This window comes from Echeneis naucrates, chromosome 16 (genome assembly GCF_900963305.1).
Source record: "Echeneis naucrates chromosome 16, fEcheNa1.1, whole genome shotgun sequence".
Taxonomy (NCBI): Eukaryota; Metazoa; Chordata; class Actinopteri; order Carangiformes; family Echeneidae; genus Echeneis; species Echeneis naucrates.
In genome coordinates, this window is record NC_042526.1 from 8,614,949 (window position 1) to 8,636,617 (window position 21,669).

Here is a 21,669-nt window from a genome sequence, read left to right on the forward strand (position 1 = left end):
TAATGAAGCAGGCATAAATTCTATCACCACATCATTGGTCTGGAAAATGTGGTCGGCACATTGTGTTGAACATAAACTGGTTGTTGTGTGCTTCCCCTCGCAGGGCGCATATGTGTATGTGCACAACGACATAAAGTGCTGGAGCTTGCGTTCATTCGCCAGCAGTGACGTTGCCCTGAGTGGAGTGAGGGGAGTTTTTGGGACACCACCGTAAGTGGAACTCCTTCAGAGGCTGAGGTGTAACCTGAAGCCAAAGTCAGAGTAAGAGAGAAAGAGAGAGAGAAACTGAGAGAACATGGGGAGAGAGAGAGAGTGGGAGAAATGGAGGGCGGGGGAGGGAAGGACTGAAGGGCAGAGAGAAGGTGATGTCAGCTGAGTTCAGAAAGTAAACAGAGCTCCAGACTGCAGCATGCTGTCTGAGGGACGGAGACTGCAGCTGGGGCAAACCCATGGGGACACCCGCACAATTCCATCGACCAGGACCTTAACGTCTAGGAAGGAGGGCTGGTTCCTCTTCATCTCCCTCTTCATTTTCATCTCCTTACCTCAAGGGAGAACCTGGCCCTATGGTAAGACACTGATAAATACTTTACCTTTGGTGCTTTTATTTTTCCCTCACTCACATCCCCTTGGTTGATGTTCTTTGTTCTCAAAGAGCTGGCATCAGCACTCTCTCCATCCACTCTCCCTCTCTATCCTGTGAGTGCTCCACAGTACTCAGGAAGACTTGTAAAAGAAGACCCACAGAGAGGCAGTGATGTAAAAACCCTTTTTTTCAGAGGCAACAAAGAAAAACAACACTGACAAGTCTGTGCAGTATAATCTTTTATTTTGAAATACAGGGTGAGGGACTGTCCAGTGTGGGTTTGTTTACTGTTCCATTAAAAGAGATGGTCTTTGGGATCTGGACAGTCCCTTCTATTTGTTGCAGTTATTCCTTCTTTGTGTGAAAGTGAAATTGTTTTCCACTCTTGATAAAAAAAAGAAGATGAAGAGGAAGAAGCTGGACACTGCCACACATTCCTTAAGGTAAAATGAGGTAGTCGCAGTCCTAATGGGTTCTGTTAAACCTCGACACTTCATCTCATTTGTGCCAGCACGTTGTGGGTGAGTTCTCTTGCAGTTGAGCATCAACTCTGCCTGTTTACCCAGTGACCACTTGATCTGCTGCAGGAAGACATGAGTCATGTTTGAGTCAATCACACTGACTCTTGTAATGTCTACAGCATAGCCTGCACCATCTCCAAGATTCCCATCCTAATCTCTGTCTGACTCGTCCTCCTCTGATTCTGGTTACTGCAGAGTGAAATATGTTCAATTTGTTGTTTGTTATGTTGGTGAATGTGCCAAAGGCTGGACAGAGCGTGTTAAACCCCGGTGATTAAGAATACTCTGGCAGGTATACTTATTTTATCAGCTGAGTTACTCTCAGTGCAGAATTTTTTATAGCGATGATTGAGCTTTGCTATTAGGGAGCCGGAAATGCTTAGTTTTTTATTTTTTTTTAAACAGCAGATGTGTTTATATGGAAATCCTACCTTAATGGAAATGTTTCTGTGCATGCCTGTTTTTGTAACCATTTGTGCATACTTTTTTTTTGTGTGTGTGTCCAAAGGTTTCCTGTTTAGTATCCGCCACCTACATGAATTCTGAGACCTCCTGTTCCTCTGACACTCATCATGGTGTATTTAACTAAAGTCCAAAGGGATGTTGTAAAGGCTTCGGGGTAGTGGGAATTAGGAAACAAAGACTTTAAAGCAAAGATCTTAGACTGGAGAAAATGAAATCTTGGCATAGAGTTAGTTGCAAGAAGAAAAATGTGGACACATTTGGAAAAATACTGTATCAGGCACCAGGCCCAAGAGTTCCTTCCAAGGTTTGGAGCTATATATCCTGAAAACAAATGTGCATAACTCAGACTCCGGATTGACCTACATATTGGTGTGCATTCATACAAATTTCACCAAACTAGCTAATAGCATGATAGCATGTGTCACTGCGTTTATGGCTTCATATGGTGTCGACGTTTATTTAAAGCAATCTACAGGATGGGAGCTGGAATTAGCTTTTTGGGTTGAGCTACATTCAGATATGCAATGACCACAGAGCTTTTCTGGGAGTTTCCCTTTTCCATGATAGCCAAATCACGTCAACCTCAAAATACCAGACAGCTGCTGTGGGCAGCAGGCAAAAGGAGTAGCCCGTACGTGTGCACACATGCACTCACAGCTGCTGTCAAAACAACTAATGTTACCATGATACAGCCACATGGAATAAGCAAGAGGAAACTATCCATTTAGTAATAGACTTTATTTTCTTTGGGCCTTTTTTTTTGTTATTTTTCATTTTGTGTCTTAAATTTTTATGTTGTGAGTTGACACTTGGTTGGGGGAAGGAACAAGTGTGAGGTAATGATTTGGCGATGTTCAAATAAATACAGATTAAATCTTTTGGATTACTTAATGACAGTGATAAATTGACATTGGATGAGAGGATGTAATCAACAAAGAAACTAAGAAACATACCTTAAAATGTTAAATTAAGTCTTTTATTTAAGATAAAATATCAAATCTGCAGACCAAAATACACATTATCTAATGGGAGTGATAGAGCCTTAAGATTTTATTGTATTTTTGGCTGGGCTTCACCAGCCTGATATACATGAATGGCATGACTGCATCATGCCAGCGATAAGATGACGTCGCTGGCCGGGTGTTAAAGTTTCCTCATCGATAATTGGACCAAAGTGGTTTGGCGTGGTAGTAGTGTTGCCAAGTGACTGCCTTTGTTGCACGAATGACTTTTCGCTCCCTTGAGCAGCTTTATTTATTTGTTTATTTTCTCTTTTCTGAACAGCACCTCTCGGGGGAACCATATTCTCCGTAGAGGAAAGTTGCTGCTATGACTGGTTTAAATAGTGTTAATGGACTTCATTTGAGTCACTATTTCTTTGTTGCTCCATTGCCTGACCACAGAGATAGAAAACATGTAAATAAGAAAAACTTTATTTGGAAGTCTGCGAAAAACTTTGTATGAGAAGTAAACAGTTAAGGGCTAAAGGTGACTGGCTCTGAGCCAATGCAAATAGCCTAAGATGCAGTGCAGATGAGGTTTTTGTCATATTGAACTAATCCTAAAGTTCATAACAGGCTCCAATCTGAATTGTACGTGGTTGTCAAGCCAACAGTGAGCAGGAAAAAAAGCAAGATGGAAAACAACAGTTTAAATGTCACACATAGCAATGTATCTGGGATGACATTTGGATATTAAATTAGAGTTGAATTTTATAAGGGAGGGAGTCTGAAGGGAGCGCTTGGTTGTGAACATGAGCTGAGTCAGAAGCAGATCCTGACAAAATCCTGAAAAATAAAAAAGCAGATGTTGACTTACGGTGTTTATTCTTTGATGAGTTCAGACGAGGTTTATTCCAAAAGATGATGGTGCAGTGGCTCGAACTGATGCCGGCTGAGGAAACACATGTTAGGTCAGATTCAGCTCCTACAGAATATTTCCAATGCAGTGCGACTGTTTTTTCAGTACACTGCTGGCTTTCCAGGGCTTGTGAAGAGGTGTGTTGATTTTTTTAAATTTTCATTATACATAGGAAAAGGTACAAAACTGATACAAATTCATTTTTGTTTGTTAGGTTTTTTTTTTTTTATCTTCTGCTTGTCAGGCTTTGTTGCGGCTCTCCTACAGGTTAGTGGGTCAGCAGGTCAGCAAACTCGCCCACAAAGTCACAGGATGTTAATTTCCGTGACTGCCTTCCTGCCAAAGGTGATGATGACGTCGGTCTCTGGAGCCACATAGGCCTTGTACAGCTGAGATCTGGCAGCTAACGAGGCAGACCTGTAGCTTCTTTGGAATTGGATGGAATCTCTTAATTAACCATAGATGTTCCCACCAAGCAGAGGGGATGTCTCTTATACGTAATTTCCTGACGTGCATGTTGATGGCGTACAAGTGGGAGCTCAACATCTGGAATTGACAAGAAGCAGATACCACTTACATAAGACCAGTAAAGCCAAACAATCCGCACATAACTCACACGCTTAGCCACAGAACGGGGGAAAAAAAGTAATGTTGCAATGTAATGTCTCTGGAAGTCTGTCCACACAATTGCACACCAAAACACAAAAATTGAGACACAAACACAAACAAATGAGAGCGATGCCTTGTTGACAACTGTCAACACTTCCAGTGATTAAGTATAAGGCAACAAGTCTTTGGTTTAAATTACAGGAGTGCAGAACAGAGCAACATAATGATGACAGTGTCACACATTTTTTCCCACGTGTGTGTTGGCTGTGTTTTTATAAAACTGTTAAATACAACATTGTGCATTTAGTAATGCTGGTGCAAACGCCCACTCGCTTGTAGGATTGCACGTGCACTTTAACACCTGTTCCAGTCTTCTGAAACTGCTGTAAAATCCCGGTTGAAATTGTTACTGTCCAGTCTGTAGTTACCTGCAGGTGTTGATCTGGAGGCCTCACAAGCATGTTTTTACAAGGCAGCAAAATTATTGCTGAAATAAATCCATGCAAATAGTCGGGGTGCAAGCCGAAGCACAGCAATGGAAAAATAAAACAGAAATCCTGCGCGTTGATGTGTTGATGTGATGTTAAATGTGTTTTATGTTGCGATTCAGTAAACAGCTGATACCAGTCGAGGAAAAACACAGATGCGTTCCAACATGTGTCCAGTCCTGGGGGAGAAACCGTTGAGTCAGGCTTGAGAGGAGAACATAACACCCTTATCAGCAGAACTGGAGATCTTTTTACAGTGTTTGTAGAACAAAAAAATGCTGCTTGTGTTTATTTGCCTCAAGGAGGAGCGTAAAGAAAAAGAAGCTTGTGCCAATCCATGAACTAATCCTAAATCGCAAATGCATGTGCTGTCATGTTACGGGCTGTCTGAGGTCTGACAGAGATACTCTCCCAGCTCGTGCTGTTCTAGATCATCTCATTTCATAGGAGGGCCGTCAGAGCAGCCACAGGATGTCATTCCTCTGTCGAGGGACAAGACACACGGCAGCTATCCGTGCAATGATATTACCAGACCAACTGTTAAGGTCCTCTGACCCTTTCATGTTTAGCCCCATAAATCCGGTTTCACAGTCACTCCAGCCAGCGTCCTTTACAGACTTCAGCCAGAGAGCAGCAAAGACTCCCGCAAGGGGGAGGAGGATCCCCATGTGGCAGACATGGCACCTTTTGATCACTGTTTTCATCCTGCACTAACAGTCCCTGTGGGGTAACATATAACAGCAGTTTACAGACTGAAGTTGAACTAATTGGCGAGTAACACCCTTGACAATGGCCTGGGTCCAATGAAACAGTCTTGTTTCACTCTTGCATCCAACTTGTGTAATTTGGTTCACACTGTAATCATGACAAAAGACATAGCAGTTTGTACTGTAGCTGTGAGCAAAAGCAGACCACTTAGATCACTGTAAGAAGTAATTCTAATTATAGCCACTAATAATAAAACTTTTCTTTGTTGCTGAATTTGCTCACTCATGTCCAGATGGGCTCTAGCTAGCTGGTTAATCTGTAACAGAGAAGAAGAGAGATAGAGACGAAGGTTAACATTGTTTTTTTTTTCCTAATGCAGAAGCCAGCTCTTGGCAAGTATAAGAAAAGCAACACTTCTTCAAGCTCGCTTAATAATTGGCTGTCAATGCTCACAGTATCTGTGTAGAAAAAGCAAAACTCCCAAATAGCCCCTTTAAAAAGCAAGTTTCTCTGCATCTGTGGCATTGATTTTCATATATCTAATCTTGTTATGCCTTGAAAAGTGCTTTAATTAAAAAAAAAGCCAGTTTTAAGTAAGAATGTGGTGAATTTTAAGGTTTTACGTTTAAAGAAAAAAGCTCCTGTGCTGTTGCATCTGTTGCTTGTATCCGTTTATCTCACAGAACAGTGCACATCACTTTTTACAGTGCACCCACTCCCTGCTATAATAGACACTTTTGAAACACACAGGTTATGTCCATGCCATGGATGTTTGTGGTTGTCACGCATGCTCTAAAACAAATCCACAAAAATGACAGTTGAATAGAAACCATGATTATTTTCCCCCTGTCTCTCTCTCTCTCTCTCTCTCTCTCTCTCTCTCTCTCTCTCTCTCTCTCTCTCTCTCTCTCTCTCTCTCTCTCTCTCTCTCTCTCTCTCTCTCTCTCATAGAGGCTGACCAAGCTAAAGAACAGAGAGTTTTGACTGAAAAACAAAAACAAGTCTGTGGGGTCAAAAGTTGACTTTCATTTTTAACAATTGCTGGTAAATGTGTGGTCTTTGTGGTAAACAGCTGCAATGTAAGGGTCCCAAGACATGACGTCAATCCTGAGAAATACACAGAAAGCAGACTCACTCCCATGTTGTCACGGGCTTGCTGCACAGGGTTCAAGGTCAATATACAAATTAGGCTAAGAGCTTGTTATCAAAACAATAAATGAGTAGAGGAATAAACAGGAACCGTAAAACAGTCTCTAACAGCTTTATAAAGCACAAGCTATGTCCCAAAGTAACTTGCATTGAAGATGATCTAGCGGCATTACACAACCTACTTTCTGTTTGATTAATGTCAGTCCATACGCCATACCTCACTCTGTCTCCTCGGAGGAATAGCTGTGCCGAAGGCCAGATTGGAGCTGGATTTAGATGCAATTTATGATATCATTAATGTGGAAGGGCAGCAGGGACGGATCTTTTTTTCATTCCAAGACATCTGCTCTTCTTCTCCCCAATTGACGGGGTGCGAACGACCGCTGCTTTTGTGCGTCATTGTATGTGTGTTTCTCAATTTCTTGGTTTCACAAAAGTATCATGAACAATAAATAAATCTACTGTGCAACTATGGCTTCTCAAATAAAACCGGCATGCAAGTGGGACTGTGCGTTCTCAGTGGGTAAGGAACAGGACCTAATGGTGGGAGTCCCAGATCGAGGACAGAGATGTTATTCCACTTGTATATAAACCGGTGGATACATATAAACTGCTGCAACAACATGGTGCCAATTAAAGTGCAGCTTTTGTTGGTTCTTCATTCGCATCTGCCACAAAAGAATTTCCATTGGTCTGTTTCGGTCTTTAAACCTGCCCCGCTGTTACATAATTGTAGCAGACTCTGTCTCTGAATGACTGGTTTGCAATCAAACATCGTGATTATTACACTTTTCCAAGGAGGTCAGAGTTTACTTTCTGGTTTCTTATCGCATTTCCTGGTTCATAATCTGAAGTTGTGAGATTTACTATGGTGGCTTCTTGTCTAATTTAAAACAGACTGAGAACACACAGAGGAGCTAAGCTACTGATGAAGTTGCAGTCCCCAAAAGACGAGCTCACGACCATATGGCAGTGGAAATAACTGAGAATACAATGAAGAGCAGCAGCTTGGATAAACACTGAACTTGCCAGAATCCTTAAACTGTTGTTAAAGTTTGTGCTGAGTATAACCACGTCTGCTCACTCTGCCCCACACAGCCAAATACTGTAGCTGATATACTTTCTGTGTGTTCCTCTCTATATCTGGCCACACAGGAAAAAGTGGTTAAATACATGTTTCCTGCTTGTTTCTCAGACTAATATTTATTTGCTGACCAGGATATACCATTTTCTGCAGATTACAGGCATTTGTACAACCACTGTCCCGGGCCAGAATGGAATGTCATGTGCAGGGCCTGCTGCGAGTACGATGTAATCCGCTGTAAATGCCCACTTCAGGGGACTCCGGTGGGGTACGCTGTGCCCTGCTGTCGCAATGCCATCAACGAGTGTGACCCCTGCATCATCCATCCAGGTAGGAAGTTTGTACACATGGAAGCACTCCTCCTGCCAAATCCCCTTCTCTTAATCCAAATAAGAAGTTGTTAGAATCGAGCATGAAGTGAACATCTGTGGAGTCAAAGCCAAAGAGAGTTTGGACTATTTGAAAGTTGGGCGAGACATTTCGCTGTCTAACAAACAAACGAACAAACAGTAAGACAGAAAGACTGAAAATAACTTCTCTATTAGTCCAATCTAATTTGCTCCCAGGCCAACTTCAAATTGGCTCCCTGTCTCGACTTACTGGCAGAATCCTCTCAAATTGGCAAAGTGCTGGAGGTTATGTAAACATACTTGGAACTTTGATTTGTGAATGAAACTACTGAATGTTTTTGTTGTCATACTCAGAGATCAGAACATCATATGAATTATGTGAGAGTACAGTCTCCCGGAGATGTCATGAGCTTGCCCATCTGAATTCCTTTGTTCTTCTTGTTATTTTTTTGCATGCCACTCACCCATTGAAAGCTGTCATGTTTTCCTCACAGGCTGCATGTTGTCATACTTTCCTTTATTAGGGAAAAAAAATTGTTGTTTACTGCTAAACGGCAACCCATACGTCACATTTTACAGTTATACACCAAACGAATGTGCTACAAACACACAACTCCTCTGCCTGTTTGTTGTTGTGGTTATAATCAGTTTCTCTTGACATCATCCATTCTGTTGTATGAAGGATAAGCTGTATTTGTTAATTTAATGGCATCATATGCTGCCATATGATTTTATAAACGTTTACTGGCCACCTCTGAAATAATGAGATGCAGCTATTTATTTAAAGTAAACAGCTTGTATCCTTTGTGTTCTTGCCTGTCAGTCTAATTGTCTAATTGGACCAACAGTCTGTCTAATTTTTCCGCTGTCTCTCTTCCTCTCAGGATGCAGTGTATTTGAGAACTGTAAGCGCTGTAACAATGGCACATGGGGCCCCAAGGATGATTTCTTCATTAGTGGCAAGTACTGTGCTGAGTGTCGGCCAGGCTGGTCCGGTGGAGATTGCATGAGTAAGTTTCTTTATTCTCCTAATTACAGAGGCTTCACGGCAACACGATAAATGTTTATGTATTTTCTTTGTACCATGTGATATCTAGAATGTGTTTTCCCTCCCTGCTGTTTTCACTTTTGTGCCAACTTGAAAGGCTGTTTGATATCCATGAGGGCATATAACAAACATCCAGGAAGCCCATAAAACAATTTAATATGTAACATTTGGACACAGAGTATAGCTTTTCTTCAGTATGCAAATATTCCACCAAAGGGCACCAGAGGCTCACATTTAATTAAAAGGCAGCTGAATGGCTCTGTCGCCCCCCGTGTGCATTGTATTCACATTTCTGTGTGCTGTTGAGTGCAACATGGAGCCTTTACAGTGTTGTTGGAAGCTCAAGTATAATTACATTTAGTTTGAAAAGCTTCCAAAGTAGCTGAATGACCCTCAGAATAATAATTAAACAATAATTAACCACCTCTGACATTTAAATATGAGCCCGTTTCTACTCAACTTTCCAAAATGGCACTCCTGTGTGTTTCAGAGTGTGGGGGAGTGATCCATAAACGGCAGGGCCACTTGGTGCTGGAAAGTTACCCCAACAATGCTCGGTGTGAGTGGACCCTCCAGGTGGACCGCCCCTTTACCATAGAACTCAGGTGAACTGCAAACATCCCGTGTTTATGGTTGTGTACTTCATGCCAGTGAGATAACATAATGAATGTTGGTGATAATATTCACTCTCCCGCAGTTAACCACAGCTGCCAACTTCAGTGTTGACCTTTTTGTTACCACTGATAATGTGTTGGATGTTAGCCAGCTGATATCAGCGCGGTGATGTTTTATCAATTCAGATGTTGATCAGGTGATGCAGTGGAAAGGTCGGGGGATCACCAGCATGAGTAGGATCATCCTCTGGGGATTATGAATCTGTACAAAATTTCAAAGCTTTCCATCTTTGTAAGTGTCAGACCTATTAGAGAGAGAGTGCCATTGCTGATGAGCAGTCCATTAAAAAGGCAAAAAATTTGACAAAATTATTCAACAGCACTATTCAGAATAATTCACAAACATTGCTGTTACATTTTTCATCAGAACTACTTTATAATCTACTTTTAAAACCACTGAGAAAGCTTTTAAACCAGGCAATAAGTAAGCAAACCACAGCCGACTGCAGCTTATGAAGAGAGATGTCTGTGAAAACTGAAGAGTTTAAATTATATTTCTCACTGCAATTTTAAATTGGTATCAAATCTTCAGTTTTTGTGGTCTTCATTGTCCATCTGCAATAGTTATTAAAGGCTGGCCGGTTAAAGTCCAATTTCCCCTCCGTTCAGATATTTCAGCAAGATGCACGTCGTGGCTGATGGCAAGTCTGCAGCAGAGTTTGGAAACCACGTCGCCCTCTTTTTTCAGGAAAGTTATTACCTTTCAGGCCTGCGATAACTTTCTGTTTGTGTAATTTTCTCCATTACCCATACAGCATTTTACAGGAGAGTATTGGTGCAGGGTTTTAACTGGACAAAAGCCCAATTTGGTCCGATTCAGACAGAGCATGCAGTGCGTACGGCAAGCCCACATTTTTATTTTCCTTTATTAATAAAACTTTAAACTAAACGTAACAACCTTGAGCTGTGACATACTAGTAGCAGTAATGCTAATGCTTTTCGGACAGATAAATATAGACAAGACTAATATTTGTCATGTTATATATACTATAAGAAGGTCTAATTATCATACCCTTGGCAGCATACATTCAAAAGCCCCCAGTGCTGTTGTGCTCAGAGGTAAACTGATGGAAAGTAAAGTTCCTTGGTTCTCAGCGACAGGGTTTTCCTACATTTATCTGATTTTACGAAGGCGGCACGGTGCACACACTCTCACCACAGGCAGCATACCATTTACAGCTGACATCAATTGTTTGGAGCTGCTGCAGGCTAACATTTGGCATTACCATAAATCTCATTAGTCTGAGCTCCCCTTACCCAGGGGACTGTGATAAAGGATAAAATTAGAGGATTTGGGAGCATGCCATTGTCACATATAAAGTTCATCAGTCCTTCACAGTGATTGAAACGTTAAACCGAAGAGATTACATTTGAATTTGCCTGGGAGGAGTAGACTGATGTGTTTTGTTGTTTTGTTTTTTTTTTAATCCAGCAGGCTGTCATCCTGCTGCAACCAAACCAAACAACTCACAAGTTAAAAGTGCCTGTAAAATGCTTCTAACTGTTATTAAAGTACCTTTAAATTCACATATAAAAAGGCCCTGAAGCTCCTCTTTCTGGATGTTCTAACAATTTAAAGCACACAAAGGACTTTTTAGAAAGACTGAACTATTTCCTTGAAGCTATATGTCAGTAATTTCCAGTCATGCTACTTATTTGGAAATAATGTTGTACTTTAAACAAATTTATTCAGAACCCATTCTATTCTCTCTAGACATTTACCAGATTGGTATTAGCAAGTTGTTTAAATGTACTTATTGCCAATTGTTTCATGTAGTGGGAGTTGCATGTGTACTTTGGCTGTTTAATCTGCAGTAATTCCAATTAAATATATAGATATTTATTTAAAAAAAAGTTTCTAAAGCTTGTCAAAGCCAAATACTCAAAAACATGCACCTTTCTTTGGCTTCTGTTCATCCTTTTCTTTTTTTTGGCTTATCCGCTGTTATTCGTTTCAGATATCGAGTCTTTGCCTATGATGTGGTGCCAGAGCTTGTTGTGTACAGTAATTCTGCGGTCATACTTGTCCATACTTGTCTTAGACGTGATCTCGGATGACTGTATTTCTTCTTTACTGCTGCAAATAGATTAGATCCGCTGACTCAGAAAAAAGCAAAACAAAAATGTCTGCTTTAATCGAGACGTATTTCGCACAACATTAAATACATTAAATGACCTAATAGTAGCCAAATCACCTTTAGCAGCTGTTGTTGTCGTTACTGAAATACAGGTGCTCTTGTAAACTGGGAACTTAGAATTATCCTTTTACACAAAGAATCTGCAGTTACTCTGTTTTTTCCACCCCACTGCATTCATAAAATGTATCTTTGGGAACATAATGAACAGCAATATAAAATCCAGATTTTGAGCCTTTTTTTTATATATATATATTAACAGGTTCATGATGTTGAGTCTGGAGTTTCATCATTCTTGTCGTTATGACTATGTGGAGGTCCGAGATGGTGACAGCATCAACTCGCGTGTCATAGGTCGATTTTGTGGGAACAACAGACCTGCCCCGATTCAGAGCTCGGGCAACAGTTTGCACATCCTCTTTGTGTCTGATGGTTACAAGAATTTTGATGGATTCTTTGCCATTTTTCAAGAAAGCTCAGGTGGGTCAAACACAAGCATCTATAAACTATAAAATCTGCTATTTTACTCCTATTTTTTTATTTTATTTTTATGGCCCAGGTGTGTCTCTGCCTCATAAACAACATACACGTTGGATTTGTGAAATCGGTGTAAAATATATAAGCCTTGGGATTGACAATTTTTGGCATCTACACAATCTGAAAGCAATGAGAAAATTAGGTCTTACCTAAATGTGCTCACTTTCCATAATGGTTCTCATTCTCAAGGTTTAAAACTCAAAGTCACACACGCATGTAAATACACACCCACGCACACATAGAAGCTAGCAGCAGCCAAGCCAGATCTAGTAAAAGTATAGAGGCTTTCAGTGTGAAAATGACATTTAAATTGCACCAGCTTGCCTTTAAATCCCTCGCAGAGCTTGATGTAAGAGTGTGTTCTTTTACAGCCGGTTATGCACTCTTATTAAAATCTGTTTTGTTGTGTACCATGATGCCATACACTTGGATGGTTTCAGCATGCAGCTCGTCTCCCTGCCTGCATGATGGGACTTGTATCCTGGACAGCTCCTACACTTACCACTGTGCCTGTCTGGCTGGCTACACGGGCAAAAGATGTGAAAATGGTGAGTCTGCAACATAACTGCAGTCCCTACGGTATGTTCGTCCTTGAAAAATGTTGATATTTCATAGTTTGGGGAGAAAATGGAATTGAGGACAGATAGAATAAGCTACAGGTTTTAATCACAGGGAGGAATAAGGAAGTCTGCAGTGTTTTTGGGAATGACTTCATGTTTTCCGTCTCATTAAGCATGAGAACGACTGTATCTGACTGTATGAGGATTGCAAAATGACTGAAATAGTTCAATAGTTTTCTTCCGAATTCAGTCGCACGGTTGACTTGAATTTACTGAGAAATTATCACTTCCTCAAAGTGGTCCAAACCACCAGGGAGATGCTGGTGGTTTGGACCGGCTTCAAGACAGCTGCCTCTCCATATCTGTCATCAGTTTTAGCCATTCTCTTTTTCAAAATGTACAAAACCATTTTCAACACAAGGACTGCAACTCCAGATTACCACCAATCCACACATTTATGTTCCTGAATGTCATAGCCACTCCACATGCCCTGCTCCTTTTGACAGCAGTTGATTTGTTGCAGCACACAAGGTCATTTATTTGTGGATATCCTGACCCTTAGATCTTCTAACCCCATTCGCTCGTGGTGTCATTTTCAGGGCTAAATTCGAGTCCATGACAGTGATGCAGAAACAATTCACTTCTGTGACACAAGCCAGCTTTTCCATTTGAAGAGACACTCGTGAAAAATGATAGGCGTTTCATTCCACACAGTGTGCAGGCAGGAGGCCCAAGAGTCACAGGTGGAAATTTAAGTTTAAACCTGACGTGAATCACATTTTCAAATGCACTAATCAACCTGTCATCTGCTGTTAGCGCGAGCTAAATCTCATTCTCTGCAGGAAAATCTGATATGTTATTCTAGAAATTGATGATAGGAAATATATTGCATTTTCTTTTTTGTCACTCTGACACAGTTTGATCATTTTTTTTAGTGTAATCTATTTTGGAGTGAAGTTTCCAGCACATTTACGAAAGGAATGATAATTCTCTTACAGCATGTGTTGTGATTTGCACTATGTCAGCATTCCACCATAATAACTCCAGATTCATCTGAACATTAAATCCGTGGACGCTTCTGACACAGAAGATGGATCATTTAGGGAAACACAGGAATGCACACAACACCTCAGGGTTCTTCAACTCTGCTTTTTTTAATGTTTGAAACCAGTTAAAGGAGGTCCGCTTCAATTTGCTTTTCCACTTTGTTTAGCCAACAGCATTCTCCATTCCCTAAAAGGGCGAGGGTTGGAAATGTTGTAAGGTCGTGCCTTACGACATACCCAGATTACAGGGGGGAGTTCTGTGGTTTGGACCAATAAAGCTACACACATTATATTTCATGGATTTGACCTAAATTTAAGCCAACAACACAGAAGAACTCTCAGGAGGCATCTTACAGAGTACTGTAATAATAACTGTAATGTTAACAAGTGTGTCGTAAGCTCCGTTGTGCACTGCTGCACATTTGCTTCCACATCTGCAGTTTGCCTTTAACAACATAGAATTAAAATTTCAATGAGCCATCAAAATCAAAATACTTAAACGCACTTAAACGATCACACTACATTTTCCCCATTTCTGATGTGGACAATTTTGTTTTGCACTTGGTTGTCACATAACAGACTTACACATGGCATACCACAGCCACATTCCCAATCTTTACTACCTCACTTTATAAAGCCCAATTTTACAGGACTGGAAAATTGAACAGTTTAACCAAAGCTCTTTTATTGCATCTATTTCTCCCCTATTTACAAGCAGTGCGTGAAGGTCTTGCTGTGACCTGTTCACACTTTACCACAATTGGTGAAATTATTCATGAATGAGCCTTGTAGGTAACAAGCACAGCTTTTAAAGCTCTGACCATTTTAAAATTCAGAGTAATGAGTGTGACACACTGGTTTGCAGCTACCTTTCTAACACCTCAAGGCAAAGAATTCACAGAGGTCCTGTTTGTGTGGTCTTTTACAGCAGGGAGGTGTAATAAACTGATGTTAATAAGAGAAGTGCCTCCTAAATCCTCTTTGCATCCTAATCTTTTAATTTGGCTGAGAAAAAAGTGGATTATGCATTCATAAACAAACTGTGTCTGACTTTCCTCTCAGTGCTGGGATGCCGCAGACCTCCGGTGCCCACCCACGGATCCACTGAGGGTTTGTTTTACCACTCAGGGGCGCACGTCACTTTCCGCTGTGATCCTGGATTTGAGCTGCGGGGCTTTGGCACTGCTGTCTGTCTGAGCGATGGCACTTGGAGTGCACCTGCCCCAGAGTGTGGTGAGACTATGATGTGATGTTTTTCCTACCAAACAGTCTGGAATCTGGAAAGACCATATGTGTCTCATTTGCTTGTATCTGGATGCCATATATTCTGCCCCAGAGATGCTGCAGATTGTGGAAAATGTCTGATTTTCAGCTTCTGAATGCCTGATTTTCTTTCCCGTCTCCAGTGCCAGTGGAAAGAGTCTGCACTCTACCTTCCAGGCCAACACATGGGAACCACTTCCTGGTTTATGGACCTAATGATGTCCTTATTGCACTGCAGTACCTGTGCTATCACCCCTACGAACTCAGCGGGACGTCCCAGAGAACCTGTCTTCCTAACAACACCTGGAGTGGATCTCCTCCGGTTTGCATCAGAGGTCAGACCCTGAAGTCTCTGTTGTTTCACCAAAATTAGAAAGTCTTTGCAAGCATTTACATCATACGGTCATTACAGTATCAGTGTTTAATGGGCCTGAGAAATAAAATCATTGCCTAGAGATCCAGAGCCACAACCCAAATTTTGCCCAAAATCTGTCTCACAATTCAGCAATGATTTTCTTTTATGCTCTTTACCCACAGTGAATAACACTCTCACTCAAGCAGAAAAGGACACAGACAAGGAAAAAGAAACAGAACAGGGCAAAGAAATAGATATATACAGTGAAAAAGATATCAACAAAAGTCAAGAGAAGAGGCGAGAGAACACAACTGGAGAAACAAAAAGTACTGGAGGGAAAGCTATAAACACTGGGCAAAAGAATATAACAGAGGTCGACAGGGAAGATCAATATACTGGGACCATTCCAGAGAAACCTGTGGAGGAGGATGGGAACGAAGGAGGGCTGGAGGAAATAAATACTGCAGAGAAACCCACTGAAAATAGCAAAGATAAATTGGATAGGAAAGACTCAGATAACAGCTTGAATACAGTTGAAAAGACAGAACCTGAAGTGGCGACGCCATCCAAGAAAAAAGAAGACAGCTCAGATAAAAACCTGGGCACAGGAAAGACAGATATCACGGAGATAGTTGTGATAAAAAACAAAGGACAAGAGGAGAAAGAGAGAAAAGAGGAGCAGGTGAATGGAAAAAAAGATCCGGACAAAGTGGGCCCTAATGACACCAAGCTGAGGACCGTCATATCCGAGGGTGAAAACACAGTGGAGATATTTGAACTGGAAATGACAAAAAACAGCACGGTTACATATAATACAAAGGACACAGCGAAAGAAAATAATACCATAAACTCTCCCGAGCCTGAGAGGAATATCATTCCGACTAGAGTCAACATTACACAGTACGTCTTGTATCGGGGAGGAGGGGAGGACAGTGGGAGCTCAAAGGAAAAAGCAACAATTGAAGAAGATAAGACAGAGAAGGATCCTGGTGAGAACACAAAGGAAGAGCTGGATGGAGAGAAGGAGGAGAAAGAGAAAGAGAAAGAAAAGGAGAAGGACATCAACCAAAGCCTCACTGGTAAGAAAACACTCATTAAACTGGATACCTACTCTTTTTATTGGCCTTCACATCAGCAACTGCCTGTCCCGGTCCTGCAGAGAAAAGCTGCCCGCCTCTCCCTCGTCTGTACCACGGCTACCATCAGGTGGTGCCAGGGCTGGAGCCTCAGACGGTGGAGTTCTTCTGCAACCACTCTTATGCTCTCAGTGGTGACACCCGCCGTACCTGCCAGCCAGATGGCACCTGGGGTGGCAAACAACCCCTTTGTGTCCGAGGTACCACCATCTTGTTTCAGCACTGACAAATAGAAACCACATCCTTGGACAGTATATCTTGTGGGTTTTACAATCTAAATAAATGTTAAATGTGAACATTAAATGATAACTAGTAAAGGATTTTGTAAATATTAATTTGCCAAAAGGTAAGCAATTTTTTCTTTCCAGAAAACATTGATAGATTAATTTTCTTAAGTCACCATTTTGTTCTCTTCACTCCGAACGTTTGACAAGAAAACTGCAATTTTTCACAGTTTTCTCGATGACAAAGCGTACAGAAGGGAGAGTGGTATCAATCTTATTATCTAACTGTTGGCAAGAAAGCGAATACATTACTTCACAAAAAAGTCACACTATTCCCTTATCCATTATTGAAGCCATTACTCATTGTGTCCAAAACCATGATAGAGATTGCCATATAAGATGGTTGTACTGTTGAAAAATATTCTATCATTTTGTAATTTCTGAGGAGAGTGGCACATGTTAATGTGATTTAGTGTGTTTACGGTTTATTTTATGTGCGTGTGTTCAGTTTTTCTCTGTTTATTTGCAGCATGCCGGGAACCCAAAGTGTCAGATCTGGTGAAACAGAGAGTTTTGCCCCCCCAGACACCATTGAGGTATTTTCCATATGACAGTCTTGTATAATTAGTGTCTAAAGAATCACTGTGATGTATTATTCATTTAATGAGCACTTACTCAACGTAAGGGCCTATATGTTTACTGAACACATGCTTGGCCTCTATTTTTTCCTTCAGAAAGACACCCGTGCACAAGCTGTACTCCTCTGTGCTCGGGCGGCCGCTCCAGCCTGACGGGCCCACTAAAGGCCCCGCAGCACTGCCACAGCTGCCCCTCGGTTTCCACCATCTTTACACACACATAGAGTATGAGTGCACCTCTCAGTTTTACCAGCACTCTGGCAGTCCTCGCCGCACCTGCCTGAAGACAGGAAAATGGAGCGGGCGTCATGTCTCCTGTTCACCAGGTGAGGTCAGCAGAGCACTATAAGTTGAGTGACAACTGTACAATAACGATAGCATTTATTAAAAACAAATAGATACATAAATACACTAACAGCTATTTTAATCCACCCAGCCAATGATTCGCATTACATATAACTAGAGTGGATCCAAAATTTGATTCAACTATGGGCACATAAATTTTGGGTTAAGAATACATCAACTGCCTTTAACTACTGACGTTGAGCAAAACCTTCAAAAACATCTTTTGCTGGTCAGGAATTAGTTTTGTAACAGTTTAAGGATCACACAGGTGGTATGGATGTTTGCACATCAAGCGAATGATGATGAAATAGTGACAGCTCATGCAGCAGCCATGATTGTCAGCACTGAGTCAGCTGTTATAGCCTAGTTAGTTGTTCAGAATATTCACAACAAGGGTTCAGACTTGTTGCAGCGCCTTCCCATTTGTTTGCTTTCTCAAATGTTACATACTGAATATTTGTCTGATGTAATTATACACCTAGTGAGAAGCCTCATAGATTAAAACCAACAATTCCCATCATCTTCTCGGATTTAAAGAGTTATACTTTGATCTCCTGGCAAGGAGACTCCTATTATACCATTTATATAATGTATGTATGTACACACATCCATAGAAATGTCTTTGAGGCTTTGGATTCTGGCTGATTATGTTATCATGGGACAATGTAGCAGAAGCAGCTGGAAGTCTAAAAATGGTTGATAAATTGGTTTATTTTTCTTTGTGAATAATGTGACGAAGATGAACGACTCGCCCACTGTTTGTTTTTTTTTTCATTCACTGCAGCACTAAAGCGTCTCTCATGAGATAGTTAATCTCACATTTGACAAGATTTTTGGCCACACTGGCTGTTTTGTATGCTGCTTTATCTAGTGTTTCGCTTTTTGGCAAACCTAACTCTAACCCTTTTAATAGCAGGCTTAAGTGCAAGTTTGGAATAGTAGCTAAACTATTCAAAGACTGTCCCGCAGCAGCAAATGTTTGCACAGTTTCAGTTCAAGTCCCCCCCCCCCATTATGATTTGCCTCTCATCCTGTCACCTCCTATTTGGCAGTATGTGGGAAATATTCAACCTTTGACCCAGAGAGGCCGGCAGAGGCTCATTGGCCCTGGCTGGCAGCCATCTACCGCCGCTCCACCTACGGCACTGTCACCAAGATGACCAAGCCAGACAGCCTGGCAGGGTCCCTGAAGAAGGATGGTGGAGCAGGGACCGACAACCACTACCAGGCTTCTGACTGGCAACTAGTGTGCAGTGGAGCTCTGGTGAACCAAAGGAGCGTGGTGGTTGCAGCCCACTGTGTGACAGAGCTGGGGAAGGTGTATCCTGTGGATGCAGCTAAGATCAAGGTGGTGGTGGGGAAACATTATCGTGATGACCACAGAGAAAGTAAAGGTCTCCAACACCTGAGGGTAAGCTCCCGGAGATCTCCCTTTCAATTTACTGAGTAGGACAGTTTGCAACATAAAAATTCAAACAATGCAGCCCATATTTTACTTTTTAGTGTTCTTTCCCACACATTTTGTATTTAAAGAGAGCAAAAAAATAAACCACATGAAATATTTCCAGCTTTGATAATTATCTCTCATCTCTTCAGCTTGTTTTTAGATTAGATTTTTTTTTTTTTTTTTTGACCAAATTTGTGCAGTGAATCAGTCTCTTTCTTTTTCAGGTGGCCTCAATTGTTATTCATCCTAACTATGACCCAAATATACTTGATTCTGACATGGCCGTGGTCAAGTTACTGGACAAAGCAAGGATTGGCGAAAAGGTTCTGCCCCTTTGCTTCTCAGAAGGCCAGGAAGAAGAGGTGACCTCTGGACAGGGGCTCGTGGCAGGCTGGTCTCTGCTGCCTGATCCGACGCTAGGTGAAAACGAGAAGGCGAGGGTTGGGGTTGTTCAACTTGCTGACATAGTCCCGTGTGAGCAGCAGTACGCTCGCAACGGTGTGCCAGTCAGCGTCACAGACAATATGCTCTGTGCCAGCCAGAAGCCCGACTATGGATCCTCTAACATATGTCCCTCTGACACTGGGGGAATCCTCGTCCTCCCTGCCTTCTCTGACAGCAAAGGGCTGTGGAGGCTGCTGGGACTGGTTAGCTTTGGTTATGACCAAGGGGAGTGCGATCCTGACCTCTACACTGTCTACGCACATGTAGCCAACTTCAAAGACTGGATAGAGAGCAATATGAAATAAAAATCCTACTGTCTGACTCACCTTAATCCCCTTATGCTTCTTAAATATTTAAATGCCTCTATATGATATTGTCCTCTCCCTTCCTGTCCCCTTTCAATTTATTTGTCTTTTCTAAACTTTTATTTTCTCTCACGCAAAAGGGCATTTTCTTACTTTATTCAAAGCAACACTGGATAATACAGTGCTCTAACTGAAGGGGGTGCTAACACATTAAATGTGCTGGGCATCAACCTTACTGTGTATCTGAAGACTTCAGCGTTCAGGTCCCTCAACCTGAGGTTACAGACTTGAAAGTGACCAGAAAACAATTTCAAGCCTCTGGCTGATGCTGGTTCGTATTGTACTCATTAGTATGTAAATATGTTGTAATGTACTGAATTATTATAACAGGACTCCAGAGATGTACATATTGTATTGAAAGAAGGAAAAATGATGACATTTTTAATTAAAGAAAATGGAGGTGTGGTAAAGCTGTGTGTGAGTCTGATTGCTTTTATTTTCAGCGTAATATTCACAAAGTGTAAAAATAAATGGTAAAGCGCAGAATGGCGTCATTATATGGAAATAGTGTGCAAAGACACACCTATATTTGCTCCATGAAGCACACACTAGGCCTGGGAAACACATGAATCCAGGTCAGATCATGATACAGTTTTCACAACCATAAACTGGAGCGTGTTACTCACAGATCAATTCTCTGCTGTGCTCAAATTAAATCAATTACTTTCATTCTGACCCTCCTCTATTATTCAGAAGCAAGTTTACATAGATAGTGGCTCTGTGGCTGATATTGACTTCCAAAAGGGGGCAATTAAGAACACATTATTTCTCGACGCTTGGTGGCTGATTTATTCTTCATATCGAAATGAGTGAATTTACAAGCTGTTTCCTTCAGTAAATCAAGGATTCAATATTTCATTTCTACAAATTGTGACAATGAGACCACTGCATTCATACAAATAAAATGTGAAAATGGAATAAAAGTCACGACAATCAAATAAAAATAAAAGAAATACGCAAATTCAGACAAAATGTAAATAAAGAAAAACATTGTAGCCGGTGATATGAAAAACTTAGCCTGATGGCCGGAGGCTGGCAAATTCATGAGTCCTAACTCCAAAGATCTTGAACTGTGACTTAGGAACAGTCAGAGGAACCCAGCACAAAGATCACAGGGAACTGTAAGACCAAGGGTTTGTTCAGAAAGCCTTTTGATGAGTGAAATCTCAAAGAGCAGCGTTGACATGTGAAACCAAAGCAGTTGTATGTGTAGTACGGCATCAGAATGAATTTAGAGTTAAACTTCGAATTGCTCCATTTCGATTTCTCTTTTTCTTTTAGACCATCCACTGATCCATCCCGAAAAGATTCCAAGGTTATGCAACCTGAGTTCACCTGATCTAAAATTCTTGTCTTTCAACATGAACAGACAACAACATGAATCAGAAACTATTGCATAACGTCTGTTTGTTCCAGTCATAAATTTTGAGGAAGTGGGAGCGATATGTGACAAACCCTACCCCTATGCCTGAGCGGAGCCTGAGATCATTTTTTCAGCCCTAATGTTCATTGGTGAGGCATTTTGGCCTGTCAGGGCAGTTTGGACTGCAGTTGAGTTTTGAAACAGGGTTTTTCATCTTTTACTTCTGATTTATTGGTCCTTATTTCCTCCAAAGCCCATTTTATAGTCAC

General features: G+C 41.3%; 1 protein-coding gene and 1 long non-coding RNA gene across 3 annotated transcripts; one reads left to right on the forward strand and one right to left on the reverse strand.

Moving 5' to 3' along the window:
- Positions 1–163: 163 nt before the first annotated feature.
- LOC115056816 (uncharacterized) lies at positions 164–4,863 on the reverse strand. Of its 2 annotated transcripts, none has more exons than XR_003841824.1 (3): positions 4,470–4,863; positions 3,391–3,978; positions 164–726 (listed from the first exon to the last, which is right to left on the reverse strand). It is a non-coding gene; the product is annotated as an uncharacterized LOC115056816 (long non-coding RNA). The 2 variants fall into 2 exon arrangements; XR_003841825.1 differs by lacking the exon at positions 164–726 and adding an exon at positions 931–1,167.
- On the forward strand, positions 397–20,437 carry pamr1b (peptidase domain containing associated with muscle regeneration 1b). The gene is made up of 14 exons (XM_029523551.1): positions 397–569; positions 7,624–7,800; positions 8,705–8,830; positions 9,359–9,473; positions 11,940–12,157; positions 12,655–12,762; positions 14,883–15,053; positions 15,227–15,418; positions 15,621–16,517; positions 16,598–16,774; positions 17,328–17,394; positions 17,533–17,762; positions 18,834–19,192; positions 19,453–20,437. Exons 1-14 carry the CDS (start codon positions 410–412, stop codon positions 19,975–19,977), a joined length of 3,522 nt encoding a protein of 1,173 aa, XP_029379411.1. The 5' UTR covers positions 397–409; the 3' UTR covers positions 19,978–20,437.
- Positions 20,438–21,669: the final 1,232 nt, after the last annotated feature.